The sequence below is a fragment of the Vitis riparia genome, chromosome 19, assembly GCF_004353265.1.
Source record: "Vitis riparia cultivar Riparia Gloire de Montpellier isolate 1030 chromosome 19, EGFV_Vit.rip_1.0, whole genome shotgun sequence".
Taxonomy (NCBI): domain Eukaryota; kingdom Viridiplantae; phylum Streptophyta; class Magnoliopsida; order Vitales; family Vitaceae; genus Vitis; species Vitis riparia.
In genome coordinates, this window is record NC_048449.1 from 19,658,267 (window position 1) to 19,683,262 (window position 24,996).

Genomic DNA, 24,996 nt, shown 5'->3' on the forward strand with positions numbered 1-24,996 from the left:
TTTTCTTATTTTCTTATTCTGTTGTGAAGAACAAAAAACTGTTCTTAAAACCAGTTGTTAAATGGACCCTAATATATTCTTTTTTCTGAAAATATAATTTGTCTTAAAATTATTTTTAAAAGCAGTTTTATAAAAATAATAATAATTGAAAATTTATAGCTTTTGAAAAGATATAGATTTTTTATTTCAGCTATTTTTTTTTTAATAAATTGTTGACATCCTTCGACTCTTCAAAGCTCCAGGAAAATCAGAAGAAATTGGCTAGAAAATGGGGTAAATTATAAGAATCGCTAACATGTTGCCCAGATTTTTTTCTTCTTTTTTTTGGTCTTATTACAACTGCATAGTAATGTAAGACAGGAGTTTCAGCTGTATCAACAATGTACAAAGAGGAGGCATTCACCCGGTTTGGTTGGGATCTTTATGGTTTTTCTCTAATAATTCCAACACCAACATTCTCCAGAAGGTACCACAACAAAAATGATACTTTCAAGATGAAAGGGCTCCCTTAAAATACCTGAATCTATTTACAGGCACAAGGAGCAGGTGAGAACGGTTGGTAGTTGTCCCTCTCCTTTATGATCAAATCCAGCCTCTTCTTGCTTCATCAATCGGGCATTGATGATAATGGTATGGGCAACCTTTTCATCTTCCATTTCAGGTGGACAGTAAGTTTTCTTGTGACCACCTTTACTTGGGTCATTCAGGACCATCTTCGCCATTGCTGTTTCCCTTTCTTCTGATGCATCTTGAATGGACTCCAGCTCTTTCTACGTTTGGAGGGCTCACAGAAGAGCCCTGACGCCAGAGCCTGCTGAAACCACAGCTCGAATTCATCATCTTCATCCATCATTTCAGCACCCAAGTCCCATGGGAATCTACTTGACTTGGATCTCTGTGTCTTCTCCAAACCAACCATGTTGACATGGAAGCTCGGACGATGGGTGTTGGGTCTGCATGCCATTCCCTGTATGGAGCAATTTCAAACCATAAAATACTAAGAAGGGAATCGAGTAGTCAGCGGAGTACAAATTAAAGCTACAAAAACCAACACTAGAACACAGCCAAAGGATGAAGGAGCTGTCCACGCATTCAAAAAGCCTCATCATACCTGTTTCCCATCTTCTGCATAGATGTTGATGGATCCAAAGGATGGTGCTTCATGCAAAATGATATTCAATAACATCTAAACCATCCAATTTGTAGTAACACATCAAACAAACTAAATCTTATCTCCTGTCCTTTTTTTTCCATTGTGGGCATAGGGGAAGAGGAGCATGGTTTACTTATAAGACATCAATTCACTGCATAACATCAAACAGGGTGACTGGAATTCCTGAATTATCACAATCATTTGGGATGGCCCATGGATGTCATTGCATCAATAGGCCATGTGCATGACTCATCATGGGTAGCACAGTAGAAGGGAGACTCAATTAATCTAACATGAATCATGATGTTTTCACACATGTTATCTTCTTCGTTGGCATGAACTGATGCAGGAAACATATAAGCTCTTGCCCTGCCTCTCCCCTTAGGTTGTTCTGTTCTCTCCATTCTTGGCAGCTAATTTGATATTGACCCATAAGGCTTTCCACATTCTTTTTATCTTAAAATACATTTTTTTTTTTTTTTTGATGAATTTCTTTTTAACTTCAAATACATGATAAATTGTTTGAATAAATACACATAAAAAACAAACTACTAACCTGACAAATAGCCCATTCTGACACATCAAAGATCTTGCTCTCAGCACAAACAAAAGCACGAGGTATTTCTACCTGGAAATGGGGGGAAAAACCAATCAAACCATTACAAAAAATAAATAATTTCTGTCAAAGCACAGTAAATGAGAAAGAAATAGACAGTAGTATTCGATAAAGATGCAGCTTAACAAAGAAAATGTTTCCCTACTGATATAGCAATGAGAAACAAAATGACAGGTATGGGGATATAAAAAGGAATAGATTCTGGTATTTGAACCCTTGCACACTAGCAGCACTCATTTTAAGTAAATCCTCCACGTGCTTTTGGCTGTATCATTTTTAGGTTTTAGCTCCAAGTGGAAGAGGACAGTGAAGACAAACTGTCTTGCTAAGTACCCCTCTACATTCAAGCTATTCAACTCATAAGAAACCCATACTAAGCCAAGATATTTTACCTTTTAAGAGTAACAATTAACTGAACCATATAACTGCTATCCATTCAACTAAATAATAAGCGATAAAATTAATCAAATACAGTTACCTTACCCAGATCATATCATGCTATTGGTTGCTTTGTTGGAGAAGATGTATCCTCTTTGGAAGTTTAATCTCAAAGTTTTGGGATGCACATAAGTTCAGAAACATTTTTGTGCATAGGCATGTGCCAGTTATAGATGTTTGATTCAATAGTTTCTTTGTTTATCATTATAAACATTATAGTGAGTTTTAGTTTTGCCAAGGGCATTTTTGAAATTTTATTAGTTACAGTTTTCTGGTACAGGCTTACCAGTAGCTTGGTTATGGGTATATTTCTTGCTTGGGTATTGTTGATTCAAAAGTTCTAGCAGGAAGTCCTAAGTTTCAATTTTCATTAAATTTTTTTATGTTCTAAAAGTTCCTATTTGCTTCAGTCTTCTATTGGATCACAACTAGCCATAATGTGTTCAGAAATCTCTTCAGATAATGAATTCTATTGGGTTAACATATTGGCAAGTCTTGTTTTTAGAAGATTTTCACTAGCCTAGAAAGTTCTCAAGAGTAGGATTACCCATTTGGTGTGAAATGAAGTTCAATAATTAATATGATCATTTGGTGTCAAATGAAATTTAGAGTTTGATTTATGAAAATATCAAAGCTTTGGTTCTAGAAAGCTCTTGAGAGTAGAAATGGCGGTATAAAGTTTAAGTGGATGTTGAGGCACAATTACCCATCTTTCTGCCTTCTTTCACAGGGATCTCAAACCAGGAATTCGATGTTCAAAATTTCATATTTTATATATTAAATCCTATTTGGTCCCTGTATTAGAAAGCTTTGTTTAGACAATATTCACTAGCCTAGTAAGGTTTCTAGAGTATAGATAGTCATTCGGTGTAAAATGAAATTTGAATTTGATTGATGAAAATATGAAAGTTATAGTTGATCTTTTACATTGTATAGTGGTAAGGGCCCTATGGGAGATCGTCCTTGCCCTTGTTGGGGTTCAGTGGGTGTTCCCAGAGTTAGTTAAAGAGGCATTATTCAGTTGGAGGGGCTCTTTTGTGGGGAAAAAAAGGAAAAAGATTTGGAATTCCATCCCGTTGTGTATTTTTTGGACGGTATGGAAGGAGATGAATAGATTAGCTTTTAGGGGAGGTGTTTTAGATATACAGAAACTCAAAAATTCTTTTGTATGTACCTTGTGGAGTTGGGCTAGGGTGTATATTGGAGAGGAGCCCTCTTCGCTCTTAGGCTTTTTGGAGTGGCTAGCGGCCACTTAAGGGTGGGTGAGGGTGCTTATTTTTTGTGTTCTTGTTTTAGGCTAATTTGTATACTCCCTGTATGCTTTGTGGCCTTTGCCCTTTAATATATTTGTGATTATCGATCAAAAAAAAAATATGAAAGTTGTAGTTGATGAGGGGCCATTGCTATATTTTCTAGCCCCATCAGACCTGTCATTTTTTTTTCTATTTTCTCTAACCTAGGTCCTATTTTTTAACCCTCAATTTCTTTCTACCTTCAGACTATCTGCCCAAAACCATGGATTGTCTGCTATCCAATGTCAAAGGACAGCTTTGCTGTCCACACTTCCTTCCTTATTTAGCCCACACTTGTTGTCCACACTTCTTTCCTTAAATTAGCCCACCCTTCTTTCCTTATTTTAGCCCACAATTGTTTCCTTATTCTCCATTTATTATTCTGTACAGTTAGCATATATTATTTGACAGATTATAGTTTACATGTATAGAGCTAGAATCATGCTGGAATTATTTGATTTTATTTGCTTTCCATGTAAAGCATCCTTGTAAAGTCTATATATAATATACAAAACTCAAGGCCAAGGTATTCGATCAAATCACACAATATTTTGACATGGTATCAGAGCAAGGTTGCTAATTTTTCTTCCCTCAAATTCTTTTGTCTTTTCGGTTTCGGAGGTGTCTCTCGTGTCTTTCGGTCAAGTCTGTGTTGATCCGTGCTGCACCCAACCACAACTATTTTTCTCAGTATTTCTGTGGCTGTCGTGGGTCAGTTTTCTTCTAGGATTTTTTTTGGTCCATCCTTTTGTCTCGAGTTCTATTTATTTTCTATGAATTCCGCACCTTTGTGTGTTAAGTTTACAGGCACAAATTATTCTACCTGGGCATTTCAGTTTGAACTTTTTCTTAAGGGAAAAGACCTTTGGAGTCATATTGATGGCACGGATGTTGAAACACCATCCACTTTTGACAAATCTCAGGATGTTGGGTCTTCTCCTTCATGGGTGTGCTTGATGCACGCATCATGTCTTGGCTTCTGGTTCAGTGGAGCCTCATATTGTCACCCACTTGCAGCCCCATCGCTCCGCTCAATCTATGTGGGCTTATTTGAAGAAAGTTTATCATCAGGATAACGATGCTCGTCGCTTTCAATTAGAACATGCGATTGCCATGTTTCAACATGGTAGTCTTTCCATCCAGGACTACTACTCGGCATTTCTAACTCTTTGGCATGAATATGCTGATTTGGTTACAGCAGATGTTCCTATTGCCGCTCTCTTAACTATTCAAACTATTCACGCGACTACCCGGCGTGATCAGTTTCTTATGAAACTACGTCCGGAATATGAATCTGTCCGCTCCTCTTTACTGAATAGATCTCCTGTTCCCTCTCTTGATATTTGTTTTGGTGAGTTACTTCGCGAAGAGCAACGCCTTAGTACTCAAGCTATTTTGGAGCAATCTCATGGCAGTTCCAGGACGACAACTGTAGCTTATGCTGCCCAAGGACGCAGACCACCTATGCATTCTAAAAACTTGCAGTGTTTTTGCTGCAAGGAATATGGGCATATTGCTGCCACTTGCCCTAAGAAGTTTTGTTCTTATTGCAAGAAGAAGGGTCACATTATCAAAGAATGTCATATTCGCCCCCAGAATCGTCAGGCCCAAGCATTTCAAACTTCAGTTATTGTCCCTCCTGTAGCCACACACGACTCTCCTTCAGCTGCATGCTCTGTTCCTGCACCTCCTACACCAGATTACTGCACCTCAGAAATGGTACAACGGATGTTAATTTCAACATTATCAGCAATGGGGTTTCAAGGTAACAATTCTACTAAACTCTGGTACATGGACTCGGGGGCCTCTAATCACATGACTAATAATCCCACCGCTTTGTGTCATGTTCGGCCCTACGTTGGTCAATCTTCCATTCAGACTGCCAATGGCAGCTCTTTGCCCATAGCTGCTATCGGCGATGCCTCTTCTAAGTTCACTGATGTGTTTCTTGCTCCTCAGCTTTCCACGAATCTTATTTCTATTGGCCATTTAGTTGATAACAATTGTGCTGTTAATTTTTCTGGTAATGGTTGTGTTGTGCAGGACCAAGTAACGGGGAAGCCGATCGCGAAGGGACCTAAAGTGGGGCGCTTGTTTCCACTATTTTTACCTGTTCCAGATTTTTCTCTACGTTCTTCTATTAAGTCTTTTGCTTGTAATAATGTTTCAGATCTTAGTATGGTGTGGCATCGTCGTTTAGGCCATCCCAATACTCAGATCTTATCTCATGTATTGAACTCTGGTTTACCTGGTAATAAGGATCATTATTCTTTATCTCTTGAGTGTGATTCTTGCAAACTTGGTAAAAGTAAAACTCTTCCCTTCCCTTTGCATGCAAGTAGAGCATCTCACTGCTTTGATCTTATCCATAGTGATGTTTGGGGACCTTCCCCGGTTAGTTCACATGAGAAATTTAAATATTATGTGACTTTCATTGATGATCATAGCAGATTTACTTGGGTCTACTTTCTTCGCTCTAAATCTGAGGTCTTTCGTACTTTCACTGAGTTTTAACGTATGTTGACAATCAATTTTCTACTTCTATTAAGACATTACGCACAGATTCCGGTGGTGAGTATTTGTCTACTGAGTTTCAAGCATTCTTGGCTTCTAAGGTATTATTCATCAACGTTCATGTCCCTCTACTCCTCAACAAAATGGAGTTGCCGAACGCAAAAATCGTCATCTTTTAGATGTGGTACGTACTCTCTTGTTAGAATCTTCTGTTCCATCCATGTTTTGGGTAGAGGCTCTAAAAACTGCTACTCACTTGATTAATCGTTTACCTTCTCAAGTCCTACATATGGAGTCTCCCTATTTCCGGTTATTTGCTAAGCAACCTAGTTATGATCACCTTCGTATTTTTGGTTGTGTATGCTTTGTTCATTTACCTCCTCATGAGCGACATAAATTATCTGCTCAATCTATTCGATGTGCTTTCTTGGGATATAATATGTGTCAAAAGGGATTTGTTTGTTATGATCCTACATTACATCGTACACGTATTTCTAGGAATGTTATTTTCTTTGAAAATCAACATTTCTTTCCTGTATCCTCTTCTACTGTGTCATCCTCTTCTACTGTGGTCCTTCCCTCCTTTGAGCAACAATTCTCAGATCTTCATCCATCCTTTGAGCAATAGTTCTCAGATCTTCATCCATCCTTTGAGCAACAATTCTCAGATCTTCATCCAATCAGTTCTCGCTTTCAACCAGGTATTGTGTATACAAGACGCTCCCGCCCACAGTCTCTTTCAGTGGCTCACCCGATATCTGATCCTACCACGCTCCAGATGCAGTCAGTTGCAGCACCTTCAGTACGTCGCTCTTCTCGAGTGTCTGTACCTCCGAATAGGTATGGATTTCCCTCTTCCAGTTCTGGCAATTCTATTTCAGCCCTTACTGCTGCATTGTCCAAATTTGATATTCCCACATGCTACTCACATGTTGCTAAGCATGATTGTTGGAGACAAGCTATGCAGGAAGAAATTGCCGCTCTAGAGGCCAATCACACTTGGGACATTGAGCCCTGTCCTCCCACTATTGTTCCTCTGGGTTGCAAATGGGTTTACTCAGTCAAGGTCCGATCTGATGGAAGTTTGGATCGTTACAAAGCTCGGCTTGTTGCACTTGGGAATAATCAGGAATATGGTGTCAATTATGAAGAGACCTTTGCTCCTGTGGCTAAAATGACTACTGTTCGTACGATTCTAGCTCTTGCTGCTTCCAGTGATTGGCCACTACATCAGATGGATGTAAAAATGTTTTTCTTCATGGGGATCTTAAAGAGTGTATTTATATGAAGCCACCCCCGGGATTGTTTCCCTCTCCTACTTCACATGTGTGTAAGCTTCGTCGCTCTCTTTATGGTCTCAAACAGGCTCCAAGGGCCTGGTTTGATAAATTCCGCACCACTTTATTACAATTTTCATTCAGGCAGAGCAAGTATGACACTTCCTTGTTTCTTCGGAAATCAGACATGGGTATTGTTGTTCTTTTGGTTTATGTTGATGACATTGTGATCACTGGTTCCGATTCTACTTTACTTGGTCAGCTCAAAACTCATTTCTCCGAGTCCTTTCATATGAAAGATCTTGGGTCTCTCACATATTTTCTTGGTCTTGAGGTGCATCATAGTCCCTCTGGTATTTCCCTCAATCAACATAAGTATGCGAGTGACTTGGTGGCTACAGTTGGTCTACAAGGGGCTACTTCTGTTGATACTCCCATGGAATTAAATGTCAAGCTTCGCAAAGAGGAGGGCAACTTACTTGCTGATCCCAGTTTATACAGGAAGTTGGTGGGTAGCCTTGTTTATCTCACCATTACTAGACCGGACATTTCTTTTGTTGTACAGCAAGTCAGCCAGTTCCTTCAGACTCCTCGTCATCTTCATTTGGCTGCTGTTCGTAGGATCATACGCTATGTTCAAGGCACTTCTACTCGTGGTTTGTTCTTCCCTACAGGCAATTCTACTCGCCTTGCTGCTTATAGTGATGCTGATTGGGCTGCTTGTGCGGATACCCGTCGCTCCATCACTGGTTGGTGTGTGTTATTAGGTGATGCATTGATATCTTGGAAAAGTAAGAAGCAAGACAGAGTCTCTAAGTCATCTACGGAATCTGAGTACCGGGCGATGTCTCTTGCTTGTTTTGAAATCATTTGGCTTCGAGGTTTGCTTGCGGAGTTAGATTTTTCTGAGACCGATCCTACACCTTTATATGCCGATAATACAAGCGCTATTCAGATCACGGCCAATCCTGTCTATCATGAGCGCACAAAGCATATTGAAGTGGACTGTCACTCTATCCGTAAAGCATTTGAAGCTCGTGTTATCACTCTTCCACATATTTCCACCGACTTACAAATTGCTGATATCTTCACCAAGGCTCTCCCTCGTCATCAACATTGCTTGCTAAGTAGCAAATTGATGCTTGTTGATCAACCTGCATCAATTTGAGGGGGGCTGTCAAAGGACAGCTTTGCTGTCCACACTTCCTTCCTTATTTAGCCCACACTTGCTGTCCACACTTCTTTCCTTATTTTAGCCCACAATTGTTTCCTTATTTCTCCATTTATTATTCTGTACAGTTAGCATATATTATTTGACAGATTATAGTTTACATGTATAGGGCTAGAATCATGCTGGAATTATTTGATTTTATTTGCTTTCCATGTAAAGCATCCTTGTAAAGTCTATATATAATATACAAAACTCAAGGCCAAGGTATTCGGTCATTCACACAATATTTTGACATCCAAAAGTTTCAACAACATGCTTTCAAGAATTTCAATGACACTACTTTTGAAACCTAACAGTCTTCCATCTTTAAAACCCCCAAAATATAGCCTTTCATAGGCTTTGCCCACCAACAGAGAGCTTTTATAAACACTTCTCTACATTAGTAAACATGATGGTAATCAGACTGTTCCTTTAACAGTATTGAGAATAATACTGTTTTTTGGAAAATAGAACTTTCTGCCAAACACTCCCAATTTAAGTGGTTGTCAGATCTGAATCCATATAGATATCATTCAGAAATCAGAAAATAGACCAACTAAGATTAAATAACAGTTACCAACTTATCAGAAGTCAAAAACCACACACAATTTTAGGTCAGTTTCCACACCCAAAAAATTTTAACAAGTTGGTCCTCTACTTGGAAGAAAATTACCTTTTGAGGCCTATCAAAGACTAATGAGCCTCTATATTCAACCCATCCGTCTCCATCCCTGGCTGGATGATATTGACAGCAATCCTGATGCCAAAGACCAGTCATGATGCAGAGATGAGTAAGTGATTGAATGAGTAAGAGAAATTCACAAACAAATTCGAAAAGGCCAGACCTGACACCATCTTGCCTTGGCCTTCGTCCTATTGGTGCACACCCATATATGTGAATTGCCACACTTCGTGCATTGTATACGCCTTGATTCTTCAGAGCAATAATCTGGATTACCCTGCTTATGATAAAGCTATTATTAAGTTCAATCCTACAAATGAGGTTATAGTTCAACAGTAAACTGTTAACTCACTCTCTTCGAGATAGTGACAACTCCATGTTAGTTAAAATTTGGTTCAAAGAGATAAAACTTTAACTAAGTAAGATCTCCACACTAATTGATAATAACATCCACAACCATGTCAACATCACAACTGATACCTGATGTGAACTTCCATGCGACTTCTGACATACACTTTTGGATTCTTCCTTTCTCAGCTGCTCATCATAATCTCGCTTCTTTGTAGAATCAGAAAGAACCTGAAAAAGACTTATGCCACTATGATTAGCAAAAATAGCCTGAAAGTTCTATACCTCTGTAATTTTCCAGAAATAAAAATAAAAATAAAGAGCCAAACCACAACTTCCTTTTGACACACACACACACACACACACACATATATGTGTGTTTGATAAATAAGAGAATGTATTAAAAGTGCAATTTCCATTTCCATTTCCATTTCTTACATATATTTTAAGTAGCACAAAAGAACAAATAAAATAAATAGAAGTAATTTCAGCAAAAGATAATTACCTCATATGCACATTGAAGTTTTTTAAATGAATCGCTTGCCTGTAGACTTCCCATATTTTTATCAGGATGCACAAGCATGGCCTACACCCACACATATAAAGGAAACAGTAAGCATACCACACCACTTGCATAAACTTACAATCACCTCACAAGGTGCAATGCAACAATGATGCAGCATATCAGATGCTACTTCCATTTTATAGTCCTACATTGAGCACCTCTCCTCCTCTTCCTTGTTTCCAGACACTAAAATGAAATATGCACACACACACACGTGTGCACACACATGTACGTTGGAATATTGAAAAACGATCTACACAAAGAAGAAGCCAAGCACACAAGGAAACTGAGATTATGCATCAGAAACTTCAAACCCCACCCTCCACCTGAGTAAGCAGCTAAGTCCCCTTCAGAAGCTTACATCAACATTATCAGTGAACTGACACTTACGTTAGCCTAATCCAGCTTACATTTGGTGAAAGAGAAATTGTAGAAGAAAGAATGTGCAAGCATAAAACCCAAAAAAGGAAAAGGAAAAAAGCATAGACCTTCTTCCGGTATTCCTTCTTTAAACTAGCAGCATCAATTTTCTTGTGGCGTTGAAATCCCAACGCATCATAATGATCTACACTACATAATATCCTGTTCATCTCATCCACTGAACTTGCATCTTCCTTAACAATCTGGCTAGTGGAAGACTCTTTCAGCTTACTAATAACAGTCGTAGTAGCAGCTGCTTTGCTGCTTGATTTACATGACTGCAGTTTTTCAGCTTCCTCGGTAGGAACAGAGAAGTCACATTTTCCAGATATATCATCTTCTGTAATTGATTCTGATTCCGATTCTTTTTGCTCTTCAAAGTGTTGGCTTTCACTCACATTGTCACACAAGGGGAGCAAGTAATTGAATATATCATTTGAGATGAATGAAAGGTTTATCGAGAGCAATACTCCAAACCATCCAACTCGAACTTTGACACAATAGATAGCATATAGAGTTGCCACCAGCACCACAACCCGGGCATGATTTCGGGAGAACAAATAACCTGCATTTTCACGGTAGAGAATTAGAGTATTTTAGATCTAAAGAAATGCAGCAGTGGAGTAAAGATCTTAAACATAGCCATTTTATAGTGCTTATCATCGATAGGAGGTACTCATGTCAAATAGGTAAAGATGACCAAAATACAAAAGTAAACAGAAACTGTTTCTCTAATCCACATTGCTATATCATGTTTGACGAGATACCAAGTTATTGTTCAGATGTTAGAGTTAAGATAGAAGAACTTTATTAGAAGACACAGATCTATGCTAACCTACACATCAAACCAAATACACTAGAATTTTATGCTGAAATTTTGCAAAGGGTTCCCATATGTAAGCCGCAACAATACTCCCCATGGGCAGCTCAAACGGGGAGGTCCTCCTTCGAAATGTTAGGTCCTAGTTTCAAGTCCTAGTCTTACCAAATATACCATCCAAGAGGAGGGATCATGTATCCATCCATTCCTGCGAAGCAAGGCTAGTGGGTTTCCATGTTATCAAAGGAAAAAAATGTGGGCCAAGACAATCAAGTCATGTGATTTTGTTTCAAAACATATCAGAGATTTATTTATTAAAAGAAAAGCTCGAGGTAAGAATTCAAGATCTCGGGGTAATAATAATAATAATTATATCTTAGGGTTATTATAATTATGATGTAGGGAAGTGATTCCTAAAATTTGCTGGACTGACCCTTTACAAAAGGGGAAGTTCATAAAGCTATGTTTCAATTAGACAAGGAAAAGAACCTGGGGCCTGATGGTTTCTCTATAGTAATGTTTTCAATAGTATTGGGATGTGATAAAGGAGAATCCATTAATAAAAAATAAAAAAATGAAATGTGTTTAGTTTCATATTAGTAGGGGTAATTAACTAGAGCACCAATGCCATCTTTATTGCTCTAATGCTGAAAAATGAGTCCAACAATCAAAATATCATATTTTAGGCTTATCAGCTTGGTCACAAGCTTGTATAAGATTATAACTAAAGTTCTTTTAAATTGCATCTGATGAGTACTTCATGAAACTATCCACATTTTCCAAGGAACTTTTGTAAAGGGGAGACAAATCCTAGATGTAGTATTGATAACCAATGAAATGGTGGATGAGAAAAGAAGATCGAGGGAGGAAGGAACAGTTTTCAAAATTAATTCTAAAAGGCCTATGACCATGCGGATGGGGGGGTTTTAGACCATGCACTTGACAGGGAGTTTAGTACTAGATGGAGATCATGGATCAGGGGATGTTTGTCCTCACTACTTTTGTGGTTTTACAAGGATGGTTTAAAGCAACCAGAGGCTTAAAGCAAGGAGACCCTTTTTCTCCTTTCCTTTTCACCATTGTAGCAATTGTTTTATGTAGGATGTTGATAACAAAGCTTCCTAGTGGGGAGAAGCAAAACTAGGGTGTATTATTTGAAATTTGCAGATGACACTAATTTTTTTCTAATTTCAAAGCGAAAGAGTTGCAAAATCTTTTTTTTGATAGATAAGCGCTGAATATATTGAAAAGAGGCCAAAAAACCACGAAGTATACAGGGAGTATACAAACTAGCTAAGCCTCACAACCAAAAGGAAAGCAAAAAAAACCTACCAACCCTTATCTGGAGGCTATCCACTCCAAGAAGCCTATAAGAGACAGCGAACTCTCTCCACTATACAATCTCACCCAACACCACAAATTACAGACAAAAGAATTTTTTAATTTGTGAATTGCTATCACTCCCCCCCTAAAAGCTAGTCTATTTATTTCCTTCCAAAGAGTCCAAAAAATGTACAACGGGATAGACCTCCATATCTTTCTCCTTTTTTCCCCTACAAAAGGGCCCCTCTAGCTCAATAAGACCTCCTTTATAGTTTCTGGAAAGACCCACTAAACACCAAACAAAGTAAAGATCATATCCCACAGGACTTTTGCCACTATACAGTGTATGAGAATGTGATTTACAGATTCCTCTTCGCAGCCACACAAGAAACAACGGTTCGGGAGTTGTCACCCTCTTTTCTGAAGCCTATCTAACGTAAGCACCTTCCCCCAAGTGGCCTCCCAAGCAAAAAACAAAATTTTAGTTGGAACTTTATCCACCCAAATGTTACTTTTCGGAAAGTTGTTAGCCACGGTATTAACCACCAAGTTGTAAGCTTCCTTGACTTTAAACTGTCCGTTTCTTCCCCCTTTTCAATAAACTGCATCTTCTTCTGAGGTAGGTTTATAGCCCCTCAAAACATGAAGCAAATTACCTACCATATCCAACTCCCAATCATTGAAATCTCTCACAAACCTTAAATCCCAACCTCCTTGGCCGACATTCTGATCCCACATTTCTTCTACCGTGCCGTTTCTATGAGCAGCCATGCCATAAAGGTGAGGAAACCTTTGGGACAGCACTGTACAACCGCACCAAAGATCAGTCCAAAATCTGATTTTGGTACCATTTCCAATACTAAAAGCCATATTTTCCCAGCACCAATCTTTTTCCTTCAAAATCTCCTTCCAAACGTCCCATTAACCTTTTTGGTCTTCCAACCAAAACCCTCTTGCCCATATTTCGCCAAAAGCACTTGCTTCCACAGATTTTCCTTTTCACAAGCAAACTTCCATATCCATTTACCCACCAAGGCTTTGTTCAACGGGCCTAGCTTCCTTAAGCCCAACCCCCCCTTTTCCTTCTCCGTACAAACAACCTCCCAATTAACTAAGTGCACTTTCCTTTCCAAATTTCCTCCTCCCCAAAGAAAGTCCCTTTGCAATTTTTCTAACCTCTACGCAACAGACTTGGGCATACGGAAAAGGGACATTTGATACAATGGTATACTAGCCATCGTGCTCTTTATGAGAATGAGTCTCCCGCCTTTGGAGATATATTGGCGTCTCCAAAGCGCAAGTCTTCTCCTCACCTTCTCTTCCACCCCATCCCACATGGAGGTAGTCTTATTAGGAGCCCCCAAGGGCAACCCCAAATACACAGAAGGCATAGAACCCACCTTGCAGCCCAATTCCGCTGCCATCTCCTCCATCTCTTCCACCTCGCCAACTGGGATTATTTCACTTTTATCCAAATTGATCCTTAACCCTGACGCGGCTTCAAACCAAAACAAGATCCAACTCAGATGAGTTAGATGCTCTTTCCTAGCCTCACAGAAAACTATTGTATCATCAGCAAATAACAGTTGGGATATATGCACCGGCTGTCTTCCTCCTCCTCGGATCCTACACCATGACAGAAATCCCCCTTCAACAGGCCTCCTAATGAGAGTGCTCAAAACTTCCATTCCCATTACAAAGAGGTAAGGAGAAAGAGGATCTCCTTGCCGCAACCCCTTAGAACTTGGGAAGAAACCAGCTGGCACTCCATTCACCAACACCGAAAATTTGGCTGTGGATATGCAACTCCACATCCAACCCAACCACTTTGATCCAAACCCCATTTTTCTCATGACTTTCATCAAAAACTGCCAATTTAAACTATCGTAGGCTTTCTCTATATCCAGCTTACAGATGAAACCTTTCTCTTCCTTTTTTTGCCAAGCATCAATCACCTCATTTGCAATTAAAGAGGCATTAAGGATCTGCCTGTCCATTACAAATGCATTCTGATCTATGGAGACCACTTTCCCTATCACTTTCTTGAGTCTATTGGCCAACACCTTGGCCAATAGTTTGTACAACCCCCCCAAAAGACTGATTGACCTAAAATCCCCAAGATCCTCCCCCCCCCCCCCCCCCCCCCCCTCCTCTCTCTCTTCTTGGGTAACAATATCAGAAACGTATTGTTGATGCTCTTGATGAAGGCACTTTGCTCATAGAACTCCTTAAACAAATCCAAGACCTCCTCTTTAACTAGAGCCCAGCAGCTTTGCCAAAATGCCATAGTAAATCCGTCCGGTCCTGGGGCTTTGTCCCCATTCATCTCCATCAGGGCACTATGAATTTCATCCTCAGAGAAAGGGTGCTCCAAATTATTCGCCTCTTGCTGACTAATTTGCTCCAACTGCAGCCTTTCTATATCCGCCTTCCAATCTGAATTTTCTGTGAGTAAGTATTGAAAAGCATTAACTACCCCTTCTCTCACATCCTTTTCCTCAGTCAGCCACACCCCGTTTATCTTAATTCTGTCCATATGATTGATTCTACGATGGGCAGCCGCCATTCGATGAAAATAGCCTGTATTTCTGTCCCCTTCCCTTAACCATAATTCCCTTGAATACTGCCTCCAATGAGTTTCTTCCAAAGAAGCCCACTTAGCATAACTTTCCTTAGCTTCCTTTTTTGAAATTGTTTCCTCCTCTGATAATCTTCTCTCACTTTCCACCAAGTCCCAGTGGTCCACTAATTGGAGAGCAGCAGCTTTATTGTCTTCCAATCTCCCAAACACTTCCCTATTCCACACTTTAAGCTTTTGTTTGATCTCTTTCATTTTTGTAGCCAACCTATAGCTAGCATTGCCTCTAACCTCTATTCCCTGCCACCAGCTATGAATTAGCTCTTTAAACCCTTCAACTTTAAGCCACATGTTTTCGAATCTGAAAGGGGAGGGACCTCTCCTTATAGCTCCACCCTCTAGCAACACAGGAAAGTGGTCAGAAACAGGCCTAGACAGCCTTTTTTGAATCACACTACTGAATTGATCTAACCAACTGGAAGTAACCAAAAATCTGTCCAACCTAGCCCATGACTGATTATTAGGCCCCCCACTCCAAGTATACCCTCCCCCTTGCAAAGGAAGATCAACCAGGCCTAACTCATCTATAACCTAAGCAAATCTCCTCATCGCTGCAGTTATTCTCCCTTGCCTATTCCTTTCTCTTTGAGAAAGGATAATGTTGAAATCGCCCCCTACACACCAGGGTTCTTCCCATAATCCTCTAATCGCTCCAATCTCATCCCACAGACATTCCCTTTCATTTTTGGTGAACGGGCCATACACTCCCGTGAACACCCAAACAGCTCCATCTTCCACCTTCCTAAATCGAGAAAGAGTTGCAAAATCTTAAGATCATTTTATTGATTTTTGGCCGCATTTCAAGACTTTAAGATCAATCTAGACAAAAGCACTCTATCAAGAATCAATATGATTTGGTAAAAGCGATTAGATTAGGCCTTTAACCTATTTGGGTCTTCCATTATGGGGGAATCCCAAGGCTAAAGTCTCTTGAGACCCGATCATAGATAAAATTTCAAGGAGATTGGATGGAAAAAACCCTTTTCATCTTTAGGCTGAAGAGCAACTCTAATTCAATCTTGTTTATCTCATATTCCAAACTATTTCCTTTTATTATACAAGATTTCATCCTTAGTGACAAGAAAGATTGAGAAAATGCAAAGGAATTTTCTCCGGTCAAGGTTTAGGAAGGGAAAGAGAGATCATCCTATTAGCTAGTTCCAAGTGTGCAAGCCTAAGGAGGAAGGAGGGTTAGGGTTCGGGAGCAATTTTTTAAGAAATAGGGTCCTCTTAAGGAAGTGGCTATAGAGGTTTCTTAAGGAGTGTACTGTACTCTATGGCACGAGGTTATTTTAAGCATCTATCAAATGCATCGAAGGTTAGGACGCTAATGCACTTGGAAGGTCATTTTTTCAAGATTTCCATGATTTCTCTAGTCATACCCAGTTTTTAGTGGGAAATGGGAAAAAATCTACTTCTAGGAAGACATGTGGTGGGGAAATCAACCTTTGGCTACACAACTTCCAAGTCTTAACAAAGTTTCATCAATTCCAAATTCTCTTATTTCATCTATCTTGAGACCCTCTTCTTGTCTTACTTAGAACTTTAACTTCAAGCAAAAACTCACCGATTCAGAGACAGAGGATCTTGAAAGACTCATATTCATTCTCAATAGTATTAATCTATCACCATCATCCCTAGATGTGAGAGCTTGGTCATTCTCATCTTCCAACTTATTTTCAGTCAAATCTTTCTTCCTAGATCTAAATCAATCAACTTTGATTTTCTTCTCTCTTGCTAATTTCATATGGAATCAAACGTCCTATCAAAGGTTAAGGCATTTGCTTAGTTAGTAATCAACAAGAAGGTTAACATCAATGACTTGCTTTAAGTGAAAAAACAATTCAAAACCCTTAGTCCAAATTGTTGCACTCTGTGTACAAAGCAGTGGGAATCAATAGATCACCTTTTATTACACTATTCGGCAACTTTTTTTTTTTTTTTTTGATAGGTAATAAAAGATCTATAAAAAAGAGGCACCAAACGAGCGACTCAAGGTATACAATACATGTACACCCACTACCAAACCAACCAAAAAAGAACAAATAAACAAGCACCCAACTGGGCCAAAAAACAACCTTAACTAGAGCCCAACCAATTAATAAAACTAACTAAAGTTAGAGGATGATCAACCATAAACAACTTGGCCTCTAACCAAAGAGAAAAAACAAAAAAGTAATTGAGTCTCTGGATTGACAGTACACCAGCATTGAAGGTCAATCTATTTCTCATCTTCCAAACCATCCAAAATATGTAAAGAGGAGTTGCTCTCCACACCTTCTTGCGCTTTTTTCCCACAATAGAACCATGTCAACTAAGGAAAGTCTCTTTAACTGAGGAAGGCAGCACCCATGACACCCCAAACAAAGTAAAGAGCAAATCCCATAAGACCCTTGTTTTTGTACAATGAAGAAGAAGATGGTCTATAGTCTCTTCCTTCTCATGGCACAAAAAACATCTATTTGCCAAGGCCCATCCTCTTTTCTGAATTAAATCCAAGGTTAAAGCTTTGCCCCACATAGCCTCCCAAGCAAAGAAGCTAATCCTAGGTTGCACCCACACGTTCCAAATGCAACTTGAAGGAAAAAAAAGAAGGGTTGCCCGCCTCTAGAGCAAGGTAGAGGGATTTAACCGAGAACTTTCCACTCTTTGTTTCGGTCCAAAACACCATGTCTTCCACATCTCCACACACTCTCTTCCCATGCAACCGCTCCAATAAGCTTTCCGCCTCCTCCACCTCCCAATCATTGAAGGCTCTTGAGAAACCCCCCACCCCCACTCCCCTCAACCAAGGAGTCCCAAATATCCGCCACCCACGCTTCCTTATCATCGGTTAAAGCAAACAAGGAAGGGAAGGACACACACAAAGGAGAATCCCTGCACCATCTATCCCTCCAAAATCTCACCCTCCACCCATTACCTACAAGGAAGGAAATCCTAGAACCCACAAAGTCCCAGTCCATCCTTATCCCTTTCCATAGCCCAACACTATGCGCCTCTCTCACTTCCCGAGAACACCATCCCCCTCTTTCTTCCCCATACTTCCCTCTGATCACTTGATTCCATAGGGCTTCTCTCTCATTTGTGAAACGCAAATTCCATTTACAAAGAAAAGCCTTATTGAGATTTACACTATTCAACAACTTTGGAGTGGCATAACCCTTGAATGTGTTTTATGCATCATATAGAGAAGCCCATGATCTACCAGATTCTTAGAGTTTTATCCTCTCATGAAAACAATATATTTAACCAAAAAAGAAAAAAGAAAGATGATGAAATGGATGTACTCATAATATGTCATGTCTCTTACATTTAAATTCAAACTACTTGGGAGAAAGCCATTTCATACCTCCAACCACAAACAATGTCCCAGTTATCCAAAAGTTGGCATACATCCATAAAATCAGTATAGCAAACAGCCCTACAATAAAAAGCCCAGGAGTATAGCCCAAGTACTGAATAGCAGTTCCAGCAGCTCCCTGAAATAATATGGATCCAACTCTTAGAGGCTATTCTTAAATTCATTTAAGAAAAAATTTAAGAAATCCAATCAAATTAATACTATCCAACTCTTTATTTTAGCACCTCATGTAGAAAATAGTCAACAATGAAATATCCCTTTAGCAAATCAAGGAGAAACTTTTAGCAAGCCTATGTAGAAATAATCAGAACATTAAGCCAAGTTCAACAGTATCCAGAAAGATAGATAACATGACTTGCAAGCACTGACCTTTGTTATTTAATTTTGTTCGATCAACCACATCACTCAAGATACTAGTGCAAGTGAGATGCTATATCTATATGTTATAATTTTTTTATAGGTGCTATATCTATATGTTATATCCTCCACCCATTCATTTGACCTTCATCCCAAAAAGGCAGTATACCAATAAATCACATCTTTAAGTTACCAAATGTCCACCATTTTGCTTCCATACCAAAGTTTGTTTATCCATAGTAGTAGCAAACAGAAATAAATGCAAACAATGAACTAAAAAGACATAAGACATGAAAGAGATAATGCCAAGAAACTAGAAACATAAAATAACAGTAAATATATATAAATATCTCTAATAGTGAGGCCTAGCGCAACTTACTTCAGTTGCAAAGCCAAAGGACACTCTACATTGTTCTCTAATGTTCTTCAACAAAGCCCTCACAGTTATTGAGTTACTGATCTTAGAACAAAGTAAGGGTACCAATAAAAGGCCGTTAAAAAATGCCTTGCACCTTTAGAAATAACAAAGTAATTTTCCTTACAAGACATATCAGATCTGGAGCAAAAAATTGGTTTCCTTTTAGAAGATTGTTTACTTCTATGATTTGTTTTTCAATTTTTTTTATTTTTTATTTTTGTGCTGTGCAGATAGATTTGCATTTTTGTATGAATTATACATCTATTTTCCTTCTTTGATCAGACTTAACGGAACAGATTGTGTACTTGTCAGAAGCATTTGTCATCCTTCTTTCTACTTATCAAAATAATAACAACCAAAAAATTAAAAATTAAAAAAAAAAAAAGAAAGTTGCCTATGGCTCAGTCAAGAGTGTGACTTTCTACATCTTTAACTCACTAAGGCACAGAATTCAGTTATTGATATTTATTTGACCTATTTAGCTTATTAAACTACTAATGTCTTATAATATAGTTACATTTTATTTGACAAACATTTTAAACATCACACTTATTTTTTTACGACTTAAAAACAAATCACCCAATCATAATCTATTTGTTTTGATATCTCTCATGTGAATACAAGGCAGGCCCATTTCCCGCATGATGAACCCTAAGTAATTGTTCTTTTTCTTAATTTTAATCTTTTTTTTACAGGCATCAACGGTATGTTTACAACATCCTTGTCACTTGGGAATATCAAACTAGAGTGAGATGAAGGAAAATTAGCAAGAGAACATTCACTACAGAGAAGGACCCAAGTTCAAAAATCATGAAAGGATTAAGAAATTTAAACTGGGATAGAGTATCTCAATGAAACTAAAATTATAACATTTCTGACTTCTGAGACATTGAAATATCTCACAAAATTGGTACTATCCAGATCCAAAAGTGGAACTGACAGAGTTGGGAAGAGATTAATTCCAACATTTGACATTGGATCCCAGAACAACTTCAGACATAAATTAGATGTCCAAGCAACTTCGTATGTAAAGTAAATGACAAAGGAAAGATATGATGTTGGCTTCCTGAGGGCAACAATAAGCCTCTCTAAATGGTGTGTTACAACCATATTTGTGTGCCTAAGGTAACTAATGATAATTTGATAATGAAGACTATCAAATTCACTTGGAAATGACTCCACATTTTCAAGAAGCTACTAAAATAAAATTTAAATGAAATTTTGAAATGTCTTTCATGGTAATCATATGCTACATGGGTTTGGACATGGGTTTGAATCCAATTTTCAAATCTATGAAATTCCCCAATCATAAAATTCGAGGACTTAGGAAAAAGATCGTCTTTGTTTAATTGAATTCTATCCCATTGTCTCACACTTTTGTACTGCAATATGCTAGAATCACCATCAATACTTTCCTTCGTTCTATAGTCCTGAGGCTATCTACAGCTAGCCAATTAAGCATACTCAGATATACTAGTCCAAGCAATGCATCAAAGATGCAGTCATGAATTCTCCTAAAAGACCATAATTACCACAAGCAAACATACTAATGATGGGATATACAATTTTGCTATGCTAATAACATTTGTTGTTGTCCTCCTATTATGACCAAGCATGGCTGAATATGAGCTATTGGGGTGTAAAACAAACCAAAAAAAAAAAAGAGAGAAAGAGAGAGCTGATAAGGACCTTTTATGTATGCATTATTCATATAGAACCCAAATCTTATGTCCATTGCTTCTTGATAAGAGCTTCACATTCCCAAGTCTAGGAGGTGCTCAAAAGTGGTTTACTATGCCCACTGCTTATTCAATTATAGAATCCAAAAACCATCAGACCACATATTTTCATTTGACGCTCCCTATCCAGCTCATGCCTTAATGTACATAAATAGATCGCATATATTGTCAAATTTTGACTTTTGGATCAATTCAAAAGAAGAAAAGGACAACCTCTTGCAAAGTGTTCTTGTCTGAGCAAATGTAAGAAGAATTTGCTAACCATCTTTTTATCCATTGTGGGAAAGCAAGGAGTTTCTCATCCAATAAATAAATAACTAATGAGACACAGAACTCTAATGTGAAATTGAACTCCACTAAAGAGAAAACAGAACTACAAAGGTCACAGCCTATATTTAAGCATAAGGAACTACTCTAATGTGAATGGAAACTAGACAAAAGAGAATACTACACAGGTCTTGATCTCTATTTAAGGAAGAGAATGTGCATCCTCAAAATAAGAGCACAGTGAATTTTTTAAAAACTGGAGAAATCAGAGCAGAACCTGACCCACTGAGCCCTGTTCGTCTTCTCTCCTCAAGATGGAGGTTAAGTTGGTGGTGAGACCCCACAATTAATCATGAGGCCCCAACAGATTTATGCCCTAAAATCAAAACTTGCATAAAAAACAGCTTGGAACTTCATTTAAAAGCCCGAACCAAACCCTCCCAATTCCTCCCCAATTTATTACATGGCCAATGGTATCTAACCAGCAGATGATATCCATCTACCCATTAATGTCATTAAAGAAAATGAATATGCCACAACAAATTCAAGCAACGGATATTATTGCAAATGAAAGCAAACACTACACTTAATAGAACTCAATTACTACTTTCCACATGCAGCTGACAATAAAAACTAGACATTAAAGGCTAAATATGCAACAAAAAAGGGAAGATGTAGCATACCATACTAAGCAGTACATAAACTAGACAAGTCATTGAAGTTAAACTAAGAAAGCAACTCCACATTATAATAAGCAAAGCTGCCGAACCCAGTTCTATAATAGATCGGAAACCCCGAACAGTGCTATCTTTCCACTTCCGCAATACCAATAACACTAATCGCCAGAATTTCGTGCACCCGCTGCACACCATCGGCCAATGCCGCTCCATAAATTTCCCAATTTTGTCCCGAAAACCGCCTGCAGCTGTTTTCACAGCAGAGTAATTGTTGCTCTTCGACTGAACCCATTTCCACCATTGTTTGAACAACCCTATATCTTCCATATCATCAAAACCCCCAAAATTGCATTGAAAAATACACTGATTCAAACTTCAAACCAGTAATTGAGTCCGTTCAGAGGTTCCAGAGTCCTGAAGCTTCCATTTTCACACCGCCAGAGCTAGCAGTGGGTTCTGCGCTTCGGAAGCAGAAGCCGCCATTTTCACACTGCCACAGGCGTCATTCGAAGAAGGATCGAGACAACAAAACGACACCGTTTCAGGAAACGCATGGAGAAATCAGAGCGCCTGCAATCCAGAAGCTTCCATGTTCACACCACTCAGCAGAGAGAAAAAAAAGATCAAACCAGAGAAAAACGACGTCGTTTGCAAAAACCTAAAAAAAACAGGACATTGCTTCACAAGTAAGTCTCAGCTCACCGCCTTTTTCCAGTGTCCATTTCTTTGAATCCCAACAAGGATTTAGGTCAAAAAAACCCTAGACCAGAACACCGACAAAGGAGCAGAAAAGAAAGTTTGGCTTTAATGGATTCCACACAGAACACACCTCAGCCAAATCTGAAGAAACAAACCCTAGCTTACTTTTTCAGCTAATTGTCACGGACTTAGGCCTCTCCCAAGCATTCCAAGACGATGCTTGTGGAAAAGCAACAGAAGTTCACCAAAAGCAAGTTGCTAAAAGTTCTGATAACACGGCATAAAATGGGTATATTTTATTTGCTCCTTTTGTGTGGGTTAGTGATAGTAGGAGGAAGTTGGCATGGTAATGATGAATGTTCGGGACCCACCACGGATGTTATTAAATTGGACGACCTTCTCCTGGTCCTGGTACGGGGTTAGTTGGTGACTTGGTGTAGAGTTGCATGCCAACCTGGCAGTCCCACATGGGTGAGATGAGATGACATGAACGCCAACATGTTTTTTCATTCAAAAAGAGAATGAGCATCTACCATCTCTGCTTTACCCTTAACAAGCTTGCAATGCACTCAACTTCCATTTTGTTTAATCAATGTTTATAATTAAAGTGGTTCTGGTTTTTTTATATCATCTGTCTGTCCATATTCCACGTATTTGTAGCATTAAACCTACATTCCAAATGTCAAATACATTATGGGGATTAAATTGATTTTTAAATATGATTTTAATTAAATTCTAATATATTATGTCGGTGTCGACAATTCTCAATTAAGTTATGATCAATAGAGCATGGTCGATCCAATTAACATTTCTCAACCTCATCATAATATCACCTACGATGCCCAAAATGAAACTATTTAAACAATTTTTAACTCAAATATCAAATGTGAAATGCTAAATTATTTTGATTTGTAAATTATGCAATATATCATTATCGGGAAAATAACAGCTTGAAAATAATATCTAAGATATGCATAGGTTTCGGAATAGTTAAGTTGCATGACAATAAATCTTAATTGAGAGAGTGTCATCAAGTTATAAACATGGTCTAAAATTTTATGATGTATCATCGATATACCTTCAATTTTTTGAATATCGGCGGGTTAGGTTTTAATACAAAATATGTGTAAATATATCCGATACCCGGTATTTCAAAACTTTTTGTCATATATCATCAATTTTTTTTATCTTTGAACTTGGCTATCCATGCTTCAAAAAGCAATCCGTACACCAATGGGCCAACCATGCCCTTGTTTATCATTGTGGCCTACATTCTATATACTTTATGTTTTGACCTAAATTTTATATATCATAAGTATTTTACATTTACACATGTATTTATGTTTACACTTACATTTTGTGTATATTTTAAAAAATAAATTTTTAATAAATATATTGATTTTAATTATTATTTTTCAAATTTTATTTATTTATTATTAAAAGCATAAAAATCATGAATTAAATACTAATATAATAATTATATATATATATATATATATATATATAAAGTAGATAAATTAATCCTTTTAATATTAAATTTATTTTCAAATTCCATATTAAATCAATTTTCAAATACCACCTATTGTAAAATGTTACAAATTATATAATTTATATATTAATTTTTTTCATATATCAATTATAACATATAATACATGTATCATTACTTCTTATATCATTTGTAAGCAGTTTTTTAATATTTTTATAAATTTTAATCAATTTTCGTTTTATTGATATTTTATATTAAAATATTTATGGATGTTTTTTAATATATTATGATATATCCATATCCATAAAATTAAGTTATCGATGTATATGTCAAAACCACCGACATTTTCATCTTTATTCAAAAATCTTCATTGAGTGAGTGAGATAAAACTTGTAACGAGGGGTAATTGGGTAAATAGAATCGAGATAGAAATTGATGGGTACTTGGGCTCTATATGTAAAACCCTAACATGATGTGGAATTGAAATTAATGGGATGTTTGACTTATTTTGATCCAACTTATATATTTAAACTAATTTTGATATTTTTTGGAAATGAAATTTTTAGTCCAACAACAAAATTAGTTAAGCGTCATGTCAAAATCTATCATTTGACTTTTGATTTTTTTTTAAAAAATTTATTTGTGACAAAAATAATCTACAAAATTTCCTTGTCAAGATGATATGTGAAAGATAAC

At 37.8% G+C, this 24,996-nt stretch overlaps 1 protein-coding gene across 5 annotated transcripts; it reads right to left on the reverse strand.

The window, feature by feature from the left end:
- Positions 1-257: 257 nt before the first annotated feature.
- On the reverse strand, positions 258-23,106 carry LOC117908772. Of its 5 annotated transcripts, none has more exons than XM_034822497.1 (10): positions 22,980-23,106; positions 22,122-22,685; positions 18,646-18,775; positions 10,584-11,080; positions 10,036-10,116; positions 9,663-9,761; positions 9,346-9,459; positions 9,174-9,257; positions 1,710-1,781; positions 258-967 (listed from the first exon to the last, which is right to left on the reverse strand). In XM_034822497.1, exons 2-10 carry the CDS (start codon positions 22,440-22,442, stop codon positions 704-706), a joined length of 1,662 nt encoding a protein of 553 aa, XP_034678388.1. In that variant the 5' UTR covers positions 22,443-22,685; positions 22,980-23,106; the 3' UTR covers positions 258-703. The 5 variants fall into 5 exon arrangements, with proteins under 5 accessions (XP_034678388.1, XP_034678387.1, XP_034678386.1 ...); XM_034822496.1 differs by having other exon boundaries at positions 22,945-23,106; XM_034822495.1 differs by having other exon boundaries at positions 22,818-23,106.
- Between the last annotated feature and the right edge of the window lie 1,890 nt (positions 23,107-24,996).

What these genes read in the sequence shown, in the direction of transcription:
- LOC117908772 (XM_034822497.1), bottom strand. Translation starts at nt 22,442, where the DNA reads ATGGAAGATATAGGGTTGTTCAAACAATGGTGGAAATGGGTTCAGTCG. An exon ending in AACTTCAATGTGCATATGAG is followed by an intron (nt 9,762 to 10,035) that starts GTAATTATCTTT and finishes AGTCTTTTTCAG; the next exon opens with GTTCTTTCTGATTCTACAAA. An exon ending in CAGAATGGGCTATTTGTCAG is followed by an intron (nt 968 to 1,709) that starts GTTAGTAGTTTG and finishes TGCTCCATACAG; the next exon opens with GGAATGGCATGCAGACCCAA.